The 12,719-nt window shown below is 46.6% G+C and overlaps 1 protein-coding gene across 1 annotated transcript in view; it reads left to right on the plus strand.

Moving 5' to 3' along the window:
* The window catches only part of LOC118403620 (histone-lysine N-methyltransferase 2C-like), a gene marked incomplete in the record, with an annotated part of 57,515 nt that overhangs the window by 30,209 nt on the left and 14,587 nt on the right, over positions 1-12,719 (plus strand). The window contains 11 exon segments of the mRNA XM_035802393.1: positions 110-226; positions 653-827; positions 1,429-1,658; positions 2,233-2,808; positions 3,425-3,517; positions 3,764-3,922; positions 4,473-5,869; positions 6,272-6,361; positions 6,554-8,444; positions 9,473-9,624; positions 11,184-11,303. Of these exon segments, the coding sequence (XP_035658286.1) occupies positions 110-226; positions 653-827; positions 1,429-1,658; positions 2,233-2,808; positions 3,425-3,517; positions 3,764-3,922; positions 4,473-5,869; positions 6,272-6,361; positions 6,554-8,444; positions 9,473-9,624; positions 11,184-11,303 (5,000 nt within the window).

The raw sequence follows: 12,719 nt of genomic DNA on the forward strand, positions 1-12,719 counted from the left end.
GATCTTGCATTTTTATATGTGTAAAGTTGAGTAGTCTACAAATCAATGTTATATTTTCCATGTGTAAAGTAGTCTACAGATAGATTTATATTTTCCATGTGAACTGCAGGTCTGGCTGAGATGGACAGTAAGGATGTGGAAGACCTGTTCTCAGAGGTTCTGAGTCCCGACAGTAGGGAACAACAGGGCACACCCACACCTCAAGGACTGCCTGGCACTCCCACAAGTAAGATGTCTGCTAAGGATTGGGCCAAAAAATAGTGTTATGATAGCCTTGTGGTTGAATTTGAATGAAAAGGTCTTGGGTTTTGATACCTTGCAAGCCCCAATATTGTTCCCTTGGGAAAGGCACTTTATACCTATTTCCTTACTCAAGAAGTGAAAATGATTATCACATTTGTTCGGTTATGGGTTTCTCTCAGATGAGATGTAAAGCTGGTAGTACCCCACTGCACTTACTAATTTGAGTCTAGGAGTATTTCCTGTAAGTGGGTCAATCATAGAACCCAGTTTACGCTACAATTTGTAAGGGTACCTTTAGACTTAGCTGGATATGTGAGACTAGCAGATACGCAGACATTGCATTGATTGGAAATGGGAATTAATTTTTGTCTAGTTTTTAGATGTTACAATTTTCTCTCTTTTGTTTCAGCATCCAGTCAGGAGCCTACATTTCCCATGGGCCACCCCATGGGACCACCCATGCCTCAGCCACACCCTGGTTTCCATGACAACATGCCGCGCCCTCCTCCACCATCAAACCTGCCGCTTGGTGGTCCCCCCTTTCCTCTGCCTTCGCAGCCTGGCTTTCCTCAGGACTTTGCCAGGTGGGGCTAAAATACCTTCATTCAGAGACTTCAGTGATACTTGTCATGTAATCCAACAGCTTACTTTCCTTGCAAAATGATAATTCTCCTTGCAACAAATAAGAATATTTAAACATATATATATCTAGTAGAAACATGGTTTTTGAACTGAAAGCTTGTCTGATGCAGGTACAATGTAGTTTTGAATGTTGGCTGTTACATGCACCAGTGCATGTAACAAACTTGGTGTAAAAACCCAATTGAAAGGGAAGAATAGCAAATTTGACCATACAGAAGTATTTTTAGCTTCATTTGCCAATAACATTAAAAGTTACTGATATTTTGCAAGCGGATGTTAGTTTTACTCACTTAGTTTTCTGCTTTGTGTTATCAATGACAAATTGTTTCTGAAATGATATTATGTAAAACTAACAGTAAAGCAAACCTCCATGTCAATATTTCCAGAAGGGAGCTTGGTTCAGACCTCCAGCCTCAGCTGGTTATAAAAACTTGGTGTTATTGAGAAATACAAAATAATGTAGATACGTGTGGGTCTGTGGTTAAGATGAAATACCTTGTGTAAAACTAATGCTAAAACCAACCTCCTTGTTAATATTTCCAGAGGAGAGCTTGGTTCCCCGTTCAGCCCCACGTTCGAACCCCCCAGCCCCTGGCCAGCCGGAGGGGGCCCCCCTCCCGACGGGGAGCAGGGGTCGACGGCCGAGGGGATGACCAGGAACCAGTTCAATGTCATAAAGTGGGAGAAGGAGGAACAGCTGGGGGATGATGCTACCATCTCTGCTGTGCTGTACGCCAACATGCAGCATCCTGAGCTCAAGCAGCAGTACCCAGGTATGCTGGCACATTGGTATTGCTTAAGCGTATATTTTTAAACCAGTAAGGCATTCAGTAATGTCATAGGCAGAGCTGTATAAAAGACCTGGCCCCCTGTCCTTTGATGGAAACTGTCTTGTTGGGATGGACAAAGACTTCAGAAAAAAAATCTGAATTACATGACATGAAACAGATGAAAAAATCTTGAAATGACATATTTAATTACGAAAATCACCAAGACGGGCTTCCAAACAGTGAAGCGGACAGAAAAAAAAAATAGCTGGAGACAGCCCTAATCATAGGCCTAAAATATGATACATTCCAATATCAAGGATGTCTCTTTTATGTTTTTATCCAAGTGGTTTATTCCTTGTTCATAACAGTTAATAATTATAGCTGCGAAATGTATTTTTGCTTATCTGCTTTTGTCTGTTTGTTTTTGTGATTCCCAATATACAAATTGCAGTGTTGCCATGTAACCACAATGCTGACATCTTGTCTACGGAACCAGAAGGCGGGGATAGTTTCAAACTACTATGGTAGATGAAGTCTGCCTAATTGCTCTATTAAGTGGATGTTTCTCTTTCCCTAGACTGGCCCACTAGAGCCAAAGCCATTGCCAAGCTGTGGAGGAAGGTCACTCCAGAGGAGAAGCAGCCCTTCCTCCAGCGCGCCAAGGACAACCGCGCCAAGATGAAGAGCCTGTCCAACAAGGGCCTTCAGCACCTCAGCAACAACAGTAACAGCAACACGCCCCCCTCCACACCGACTCCCACACCCCACACACCGCCAATCATGCCCCCGCCCTCGCCGCTCACCCGTCAGCCCAGCGACCCCAACCTGGGCATGAACCAGGGCCCGAACCTCGGCCTTGTCTCAAGCCCAGGTCACCCGGGAATCGTCGCCAACCAAACCCGACCCGCGATGGGATCAAGCCCAAGCCACCCTGCCATGGGATCCAGTCCTAGTCATCCAGGCATGGTGTCGAGCCCGAACCATCCCGGTCTGGTCTCTAGTCCCAATCATCACGTCGTTTGTCCGAATCCTAACCAGATAGCCATGGGCTCCAGTCCCAATCACCCAGCCATGGGGAGTCCCAGCCATCCCCCGATGGGGTCCAGTCCCAACCATCCTGGAATAGGGGGGAACCAGAACATACCACTTCCAGGTGGGTTAAAGTTTGTTATCTGCTATTGCCTTAATCCGTGGTATGTCGATTGTGTTAATTTGTACCTCAGAGTCTGTCGTCTTGCCATACGCATAATTCGTACAGGCTGTTTGTTTTGGTGTCTTAATATATATATAATATATGCCCTTATGGGCTGGGTGCATCAAGAGCAAAATACGTAAATAAAGCTTCCTTCCGTCATTCGTTCATATGGGATGTCCCTTTAGCTCGACTGGTTGCAGCCTTACATTTGAGCTCTTTGTTCAAATTAATGCATAACTCAAGAATGGGTGTCCTGTGTTGGAGGAGGTACTTTGTGCATGTTAGAAAGGAAAGGGGTAGCAACTCCTCCCTGTAAGAATATAAACATAAACTTACAGAAACAGCAAGGAAACCTGCTGTCCTATGTGAGACTAGGCACGACAAGGGTTTCACTCATTCACTCACTATGCATTATTTGGTCATACTGCTGCTGGGATCCCTTACGCAGGGGTAGGCAGCAGTTGGCTAGTCTTCACACCGCGCTTCCATGCGGCTCTGTCCAGTGGGTCAACCCCTGTTAGACCGCACACCTTGAACGAACAAATGAACAATTTTTCATTCCTTCCTTCCTCAGGTATGTGTGCCAGCCCTACCCAGCCTGGTCTCCCACCAAACATGCCACGGATGGTTGGTAGCCCCGGCATGGTGAGGATGGGCCCCAGTGCAGGTCAGTTTGTTTGTTTGTTTTATTTGGCCTACCGTGGACCCAATGGCAGGAGCAGTCTACCACCATACATACACATAGCCCCAACGCTAGCTTCCTAAAAATGCATTTTGTACCAAGTATGTGTAAAATTATAGTGTAAACTGTATCTTTGTTGCATATTTTGTCTAACCCTTATGAAATCGACCTGCAGGCTTCTTAATGAATACAAGTTCAAACAATATCACATGTTGTATCTCAAACTCAAAGGTCGTACGCTGACTGAACAGCAGCAGAGGCTACAGAAGGAACAGCGTCAGGCCTGGGAGGCGGAGCAGGAGCAGAAGTGGAAACAGCTGCAGCAGATGAGGGCACAGCAGCAGAAACAGCAGCAACAGCTGCTGGCAGAGGCCACCAAGTCGGAATCAGGTACACGTCTCTCCTTAGACACTCATTTCTTGATATAGGGTCATGTAAATGATAATAGAAGTGGAAACAGCTGCAGCAGATGAGGGCACAGCAGCAGAAACAGCAGCAAAAGCTGCCGGCAGAGGCAACCAAGTCGGAATCAGGTACACGTCTCTCTTTGGGTAATCATGTCTAAAAGTATTAGAATAACAGTTTCTTTGTGGAGAGAAATGTTGTAAGCCAGGGACTCTCCCCTTCCTTTCTCAACACTAGGTCTTTCCATGTTTAACAGTGCACATATCTTGAAAGCATGAATTCCTACTTCTTGAAAGAGACATCATAAGTAAAGAACAAAGGACAAGGTAGATAGAGAACCACAGACCAATGCTATGTGCTGCTTTGGAAAACTAAAACTGTCTAGTGTAAAAAGATCACTATGGACAGCATTCTTTAGACTGTCTAAGGCACCATCAAGATGTATTTACATTGGCCATATGGTCACTTGTACACATTATGACTATTTTTGATGCAATGCCAGAGTCAGAATCTCACCGGTCCCTCTTACTTACAGCAGAACTCCGCGAGAACAAGAAGAAAAGACTGGAGGAGGAAAGCCCGGAGAAGTCCGGACCCAACAACGGCACCCCTACCAGCCAATCAGAATCCAGCATGATGCCCCCGCCTCCGCTGCCTCCGACCTCTGACTCCTTACCACCCTCCAGTATGGCCCAGGACTCGTTTGCGGCCCCACATCCACCGCAGGCAGACTCGACTGACCCCTTCGTTGCACCTAAGGCACCTGCGCCGCGAGCAAGGTCCCTGTCACTGACGAGCCAATCGGATGATCCGTACGCTCGCATGCCGGGTACACCACGGCCATCGCCGCAAGACCCGTACGCGGTACAGCCGGGAACCCCTCGACCGAGGTCCAACTCCGATCCCTTCGTGTCGAGGCCTCCGCCCGAGGATCCTTACTCCCACATGCCTGGTACTCCGCGGCCCGCACCACCAACAATGTCCGACGACCCTTACGCAAAAATGCCGGGTACACCGCGACCAGGAACCGGGAATCGGGACCCCTTCCAGCGACCTCCATTACAAAGGTCCCTCAGCGACGATCCCTATGCTAAGATGCCGGGGACCCCAAGACCAGGCCCGCAAGCCAACCCGTTCGTACGTCCATCCATGCCTGTACGGAGGGCATCGGCGGATGACCAGTTCTCACAGATGGCCCAGCGACCTCAGCTGCCCGCTGATGACCCATATGCCTCCATGCCTGGCACACCCAGGCCCCCACCCCAGAATGACCCCTTCATCCCACCCATGTCACAACCCAGTGGTGACCCATACCAACCCACTCCTGTACAGGATGACCCATATGCTAAAATGCCAGGCACACCCCGCCCTGGTCCAAGCAGGGATCCCTTCAAAATGCCGGCGGCTCCAAGACCACCCGGTCAGCAAGACCCGCTCATGCCGCCACCTGGGCGTCCACCATTCTCCCAAGCATCACGACCAGTCGGCCCATCTGGGCCCTTCCCCAAACCAACCCTCCCTGACAACGACCCATACGCGCAGCAGCCCGGCACCCCAAGGCCGACCCAGGACAGCGACCCCTTCAACCCGGGTCCTCCGCAGAACACACCCTTCCCACCCAGGATGGTCGGCCCACAGGACCCGTTCGGCCCCAGACCGGGCGGGATGATGTCCCCACGGCAACAGGGACCATGGCAACAGCAGGGCGGAGCCCCCTTCCCGCAGAACGCCCCACCGTTCGACCGTAACCCTGGCGGTATGGTCCAGCCCCGACCTGTGATGGAGAGAAGGTACCACCTGTCACAGCAGGGGAGGGTGTTCGCTGAGGGGATGCAGGGACAGGGACCAGGGCCCGTCATGCCGGCGGACTCGCAGCACGCACTGAAACAGCAGATGGGCATGATGGGGGGAAACAACCAGAGCGCCATGCAGGTGGGTTACTGTAGATTCAGTTAGTTTTGTGGGGACATGTTTTCGAGACAGAAGAGGAAAAGGGATTTTCTCAGCATTTGAAGTTTTTGGTTACAGTACTTTGTGATACAATCAGACATGGTAATTGGAAAACGTGGTTGCAGTGTCATGAATTTCCAGTAGAAAGGCCACCAGGAAAATGAAACCACATGTCAAAATTTTCAATACTAAGGTCTTACAGCTAGGAGTCCTTTCTTTACAAACTTGTAAGATAGAGTCACACAATTCTGTCCGTGATGGTTAGATATTAGAGTGAACTTTTATTAGTTTCCCCTTCTATTTTCCAAGTATTTTTCACAGAAATAGTATTTTGAAGGAAAACTAAGAAATGATGTAATGTTGACAATCTTTATTCTGGTACAGAGCATGATTGAGAAACGCCAGCAAATCCGAGAACTGCTGAGACAACAGCAGGAGCGACGCAGGCAACGCCAGCAGATGGAGCAAGTCAAGGTAGGGTCATAGTTGAAAGTTCATCAAGTTAACCTGTGCTTCTCATCACAACAAATTGGACTCACCCATTCAACTAACCCATTTGTTAGCAAGGAATGAAGTTGGACAGTTGAATATGTAGTAATTGTGATGATTAAAAAGCTTTATAAATTTTCAATGTAATTGATTTGTACTTTTCCCTGGTGTCTACAGGAGGAACAGTTTGGTGCACAGATCCCGTTGAGACACTGGTCACCAGAGGACTCCCAGGGGCCGCCTCCCCCCTACGCAGGGCCACACGGACCCACCAGCACTGCCAGCAACATGCTACCCGAGTCATGGCCACCACAGAACTTCCCTGGAGACAGGCCTCCCCAACCAGGCGACATGCACGAACCCTTCCCGCCGGGACAGAGGCCTCCCTTTATGACGGGAGAGGAGCGGATGCGACCGCCCTTCCTTCCCCGCGGGCAGATGTTCATGAACCCGAGGATGCAGGCGCAGTTTGGTGGCGACAACAGGCCGGACGGCGGTCAGATGCAGTTCCCACGAGGGCCCGGCCCGAACTTCCCCGGCCAACAGCCGGGCGACGACATGCAGGCAAACATCCCGCTCCAGCTGAGGCACCCGCGAGGTCCGTTCCCCCAAGGCCCCCGAGGTCAGCAATACATCGAGCTAAAAAGGCCTGATGAGGGCCCGGTGCCGGGCGGCATGATGGGGGAAAGGCCCCGTAACCCTTACATCCAGATCGTCCAGGAGAGGCTGCAGCAGCGCAACCTGATGATGCAGCAAAACCAGCAGAGGATGATGGGACCCCAGCCTAGGCTCCAGCACCCTCCCCCGGGCATGCAGCCTCCGACCTCCATGGAGCCCTTCGTTGATCCACTCGGACGGCAGAGCCAAATGGCGGAAAACCAGGCCAAGTTTCCGTTCGAAAACAACGGGGTGCCAAGCGGCTTGAACCAGATGGGCCCTCGTCCGTTCCATCCGGGACCGCCCCACCCTCCTTTCACCTCCGCATCGCAGCAGCCGTTTCCCAGCATGCCAGGCAGAGCCCCTGAGAACCAGGGCATGAACCCCCAACAACAAGAACAGCAGCAGCAACAACAGCAACAACAGAGTAGCCAGCCGCCTCCAACTGGGGATGAGACAAACTTAGATCCATCGCATGACGACCTTCAAGATGCAAACATCGATGACGAGCTCTTCCTTGGCGGAGACGACTTTGACATCTTACAATATGCTGACCCTGAACTGGATAAGCAGCAGATGTTCAATGATATCATGGGTGACCCCAGGGAGGATCAGAAGAAGGAGAAACAGCCTGAAGAGAAAAAGCAGGGGGAGGTGGACAGTAAGATGGAACAGCCTGGTGCAAGTGGTAGCAGTGACCAAACTACTGGAAACCAGTTCACTCCAAAGAATGGCGCAAGTCCTGAACAGAAGGACACAGGATCAAACAATGCAACAAAAGAAAACTCCCCTGCAAGTGAAGCAGACAAAGTAAAAGACGAAATAAAAGCAGAGACGGACCCAACAACTGGAGGAGAGGATTCTGGGAAGCAAGAGGGAGAGGTACAGGGTGCTGCAGGGAATGCTGGGACAGAGGGCCAACAGAACCAGGGTGAACCCAAGTCAGCAGAACCCAGTCAGCAGGGAGATGGTCTGAAACAAGAGAGTCCAGGGGACACTGCAGAAGGCAAATCAGTGTCTGGGGAAAGCCCAAAGACTGGAGAGCAACAGCAAGCCTCCTCAACGCAACAACAGTCTCTTGAGAAAGACCCCAGTGTCTCAGAATCAGGTATTGTTCTCGAAGGGGTTACAAAAGAAGAGCCTACCGTTGCTTCTTCCTGTAACGTTACCACCGCCACGAGTAGTATACCAGGTCCCAGTGCAGAACTCCAGAATGTGGGGGTTACATCGTCTGCGGTTGTCCAGCCACCCAGCTGTCTACAGACAAGTATGGCGCAACAGGGTGGCCCACCTCTGACATCAGCTGCAGGTACTAGTATGCAGACTGGCCTAGGGGGCGCTCCAGTGTCCATCGGCATGCCGACACCCAGTAGTCAAGGGCTCATCCAACCCACTGCAGGACAGCTACAAGGTATTAAAAAAACTAATATGTTTTCATGTATGTCAGACTTAATCCTTAACTTATTGAGGAAAGGCATTTTGCAGGAAAGGGAATATCTTGTCCAAATTGACCAAGATTTGTGTTTGTATTAACTACAATATGGCGTTCCCACTATAGGTTTTAGAATGGTCTCAAAGTTGGAAAAACACAGCAGAAAAGTCCCAATAAGTCTCCTGGCTCTAAAAGAATATTTCCCATCTGTGTTCTCTTGATTCCAATGTGAAAGTTATTTTTCCCTGTCATTTGCTTTACTTTTGAGAAATAGTAAAAGTGATTTCCCCCATGCCTGAGGTAGAGTAAAAGTGCCCCTCCCTCCCCTCTCATGTGTTCTACGCTTGAGGAAGGAATGAATGTTGGCTGTTGCTGGAGGATAAGATAATTCATGTAGCATAGTTGGTCAAGTAAAAGTGCTTAAGGTAGAATAAAAGTGTTCCCTGACACCCCTTCCCTCTCAGCAGGTGCTCTTCGCTGGAGGAAGGAACGTCGGCTGTTAATCAAGGAAAAGAAAGACTCCAGCATTTTTCAGACTTGTTATTGTGTAGATGGTAAAGTGAAAGTGTATTCCCCCCGCAGCAGGTGCTCTTCGCTTGAGGAAGGAACGTCGGCTGTTGCTCGAAGAAAAGACACCAGTAAAATTAAAGCACTTACCAACAAGCTTTCAACCAGTCTTCCTATCCTTTCCAAGCAACTTTGACCCTTTGCTGACATCACACTTCCAATCTGGATGTGTGACCTAGGCTTTGGGCCATTGCATCTTGAAAAGGATCAGCGGACTGATCGAAAGCTTTTGATTTTGTGTACGGTTATAAAGTGTTAAATTGCATTCATAATAGTGTAGTTGTTGGTAAAATGAAAGTATTCCCCCCTCAGTAGGTGCTCTCCGCTTGAGGAAGGAAAGTTAGCTGTTGTCTGAAGAAAAGACACCTGTCCAGCACTTATTTAAAGTCAAAATTGATGTATTGTAGTTGTTGATGAAATGAAAGTGTTTTCCCCCTTAGCAGGTGCTCTTCACTTGAGGAAGGAACGTCGGCTGCTGCTCGAGGAACAGCCGCTGCTGCTGGAAGACTTGCTGGAACAGGAAAGGCGGGAACAGGAACAGCAGAGGCAGCAGCATCAACAGCAACAGGTAACAGCACCTGATGACACAAAGGTTAGAACAAACCATGGGGTTTGACCTGATATGACCTCTCTATTGCTGACCTCTACATGCTAAGTCTACCTTCTGAAATTCATTGACATGATTTAACAATGAAAGTTAGCAACATGTGCTCACATACAATGAGGGAGACAGAAAAACAAATCTTTAACAGCAGAGGCAGCAGCATCAACAGCAACAGGTAACAGCACCTGCTGACACAAAGGTTAGGACAGAGAATGGGGTTTGACCTGATATGACCTCTCTATTGCTGACCTTCTCCATTCTACATCTGCCGTTAGATACCAAATTCGGTTACAAGGTCCCGCATTATTATTCTACAACTTTGAGCCGTAAAGATGTTATTCGCTCGTCCATTCTCTGGAGAAAAACAGCTAACAACATGGTACTATAGCCGAGTAGAGAGAAGGTTTCAAAAATGGTTTGTTGTCTGTTTTTCTAGTCTGGAAAAATGCTTGCTAGGAGCATATTGCATATAAAACAAATACCAACGAAAGAATGTAGCTGATACAAGAAATTCTCTAATAATAATCTTGTATGCTGTTTGGTGCCAAATTTGTATTGGTTATGGGGTTAGGTATGAAGGAAAGGTAAATGAGGAAATCTTGCATCACATATTCAGAGTCAAGTACATTTGCATTCATCTAGATTTACTTGTCATAAGTGAAGCAGTCATGGTAGGGAACACTGACTTCTCTCAATCTCTTCTATTGCACACTCTCTTGCACGATTATTAATTAAGTTTGCATATTTTATATTGCTGCTGTAGTCGTATTTGGTTTGAGGCCATTGTTTTAAGTAGTGACACCGCTGTACGTCTATCCTTGATTTTGTTTCAGGGCTCGAAATTCATTTTAAGGATTGGGTGCACCACAAAGTTTTTGGGTGTACCACATAAAATAAAGTACAATGTCAGAAAAACCTAATTTCAATGATTAACCAAAGTTTCAACTTCAAATTGTTAAAAACTACTATGACAGACATTTTATAATCTTTCTAAAGCTGTATGATGTATACTCCATTCTTTAAAATCATTGGTACTCAAAGGCACTACTGCTCAGGGGTAACTCTGCAATGTTGATTTGATGAATAAAGATTGAAAGATACTACTATTCTTTGACATCTTTATATGCGTAAACCCACAAAAATATTTGGGTGCACCCACAGAAAAAAATTGGGTGCACAGCTCCAGTTTTGGGTGCACCAATAATAAGGTGTCTAATTTCAATGAACCAAAGTTCCAACTTCAAATTCTTAAACAATTACTATGAGAGATATTTTACAATCTTTCTAAAGCTTGGATGTCAAGAATATGGTGTGTACTAGTAGTATACTTGAGATATCTTTACATGTGTAAACATACAAAAACATTTGGGTGCACAGCTCCAATTTCGGGCATATGGTGTATACTAGTATACTTCGATATCTTTACCTGCGTAAACAAAAAAAAATATTTGGGTGCACCCACAGAAGAAAATGGTGGGTGCACGAAGGTGCACAGCCACCCAGTATTTCGAGCCCTGTTGATGTATGTAAATGGTTTTGTTTTCTAGCCGGGGACATGGCCGCCCCAGCAGACCGCCCCTGTTTCCGAACCGCCTCCTCCGATTCAGACTCAGTCTCCCACGCCTCAGGCCGCCTCCGCGCCGCCTCCGAACCAACCTCGATCAATAGTCAGTATCTCTCGTACTATCTCTCATTTGTTGGTTTGTTTGGTTTGCTGTGAATCTCTTGCATTGGTCCATCAATTAATTAATTACACTATCTCTCATTTGTTTGGTTTGCTGTGAATGTCTTGGATTGGTTTTGAAAGTTTGATCAATTGTCGTTGTTCATTGCACTATCTCTCATTTGTTTGGTTTGCTGTGAAACCTTCTGATTTGTATGGCATGTTCACCTTTCTTGCTTGCACGCACAGTTGCCCGTTTGTGTTTACTATGCCTTTCCTGTACTGCCCGGTATGTATGATTAAAAAAAGACTTAACAGACTTAAACATCAGAACACTGATTATTTTTGCAACAAAAGTGTTTTGGCTGTACCTGTATTATCCATATGTCAATGTTTTACATCTATACAAGTATTGGAGCTTGATCTGAAATATGTACAGACTTACTGATCAAAATTTAACAGGAAGGGTTAATTTTTCCCAAATCTTTGCAAATTTTCTTTCTTTATACTGTCAAAGAATGACGCACTGAATGAAGTTTGACTCAAAATTCTGTCAGACACATACATTGTATCTTTGATTTGGCTCAAAAAGATGAGGGCTTAATCATTTCAGGAAAGGTGATAGTTTATTATGCTTCATATGTTTTCTTTAACCTTTGTAGTTTGTTGTTGTTTCTATTCCTCTGTATACCTTTTTCCTGGAATGAAAATTTCATTTAATGCTTATTGACCATAAACGTAACATCGTAAACCATAACAGCTTGCCGTCTAATCTTGTTTGTATTTTTGTTTCACCCACCTTCAAGTTTACTTCATTAATATGACGTTACTTTCAGTTCCAGGGAGAACAGACTTGTTATATGTTGCAAAGAAGATTTTAATGATGGACAGAATGCTTAAATCTATTTTTTGTCATGGCCACAAACTTCACAAAGCTTTGACCCTTTTATATCATTCCATCTCGATTCTCCTCTCCTTGTGAACCGGGGTTGTAGCCAGCCTGAAGTCATTTTCAGTCCCCTTGATTTTGAATGGGAATCCTATCGAGCACCGAAGGCATGGCGTGACGTTGCACGTCATTTCTAGGGGGTCTTGGTCCCAGAAAATTTTTAAATCAAGACCCTGTGAAACACTATTTCCTGCATTTTGAGGTGCAAATTTTGCTTGTAGACTAAGATGTTCAATGGCATCTGTTTGGTGAAGAAGAACACATGGGTTTCAGTTTTTTTATATCTTTACATATCAATATTTGTCTGTCCAGGGGACGGAACGGGGAATTTTTTTTCAGTCCCCAGCTGCAAAATTCCTTCAAAGGACTGAAGGACAGGTGCTGGCTACAACACTGTTGTGAACCCAGAACTTTTTTCTTTCACACTATATTCCCTCATTCCTCAGGAGCACAGAGCCAAAGCTGCACAAT

This window comes from Branchiostoma floridae, chromosome 16 (genome assembly GCF_000003815.2).
Source record: "Branchiostoma floridae strain S238N-H82 chromosome 16, Bfl_VNyyK, whole genome shotgun sequence".
In the NCBI taxonomy this organism is placed as follows: Eukaryota; Metazoa; Chordata; class Leptocardii; order Amphioxiformes; family Branchiostomatidae; genus Branchiostoma; species Branchiostoma floridae.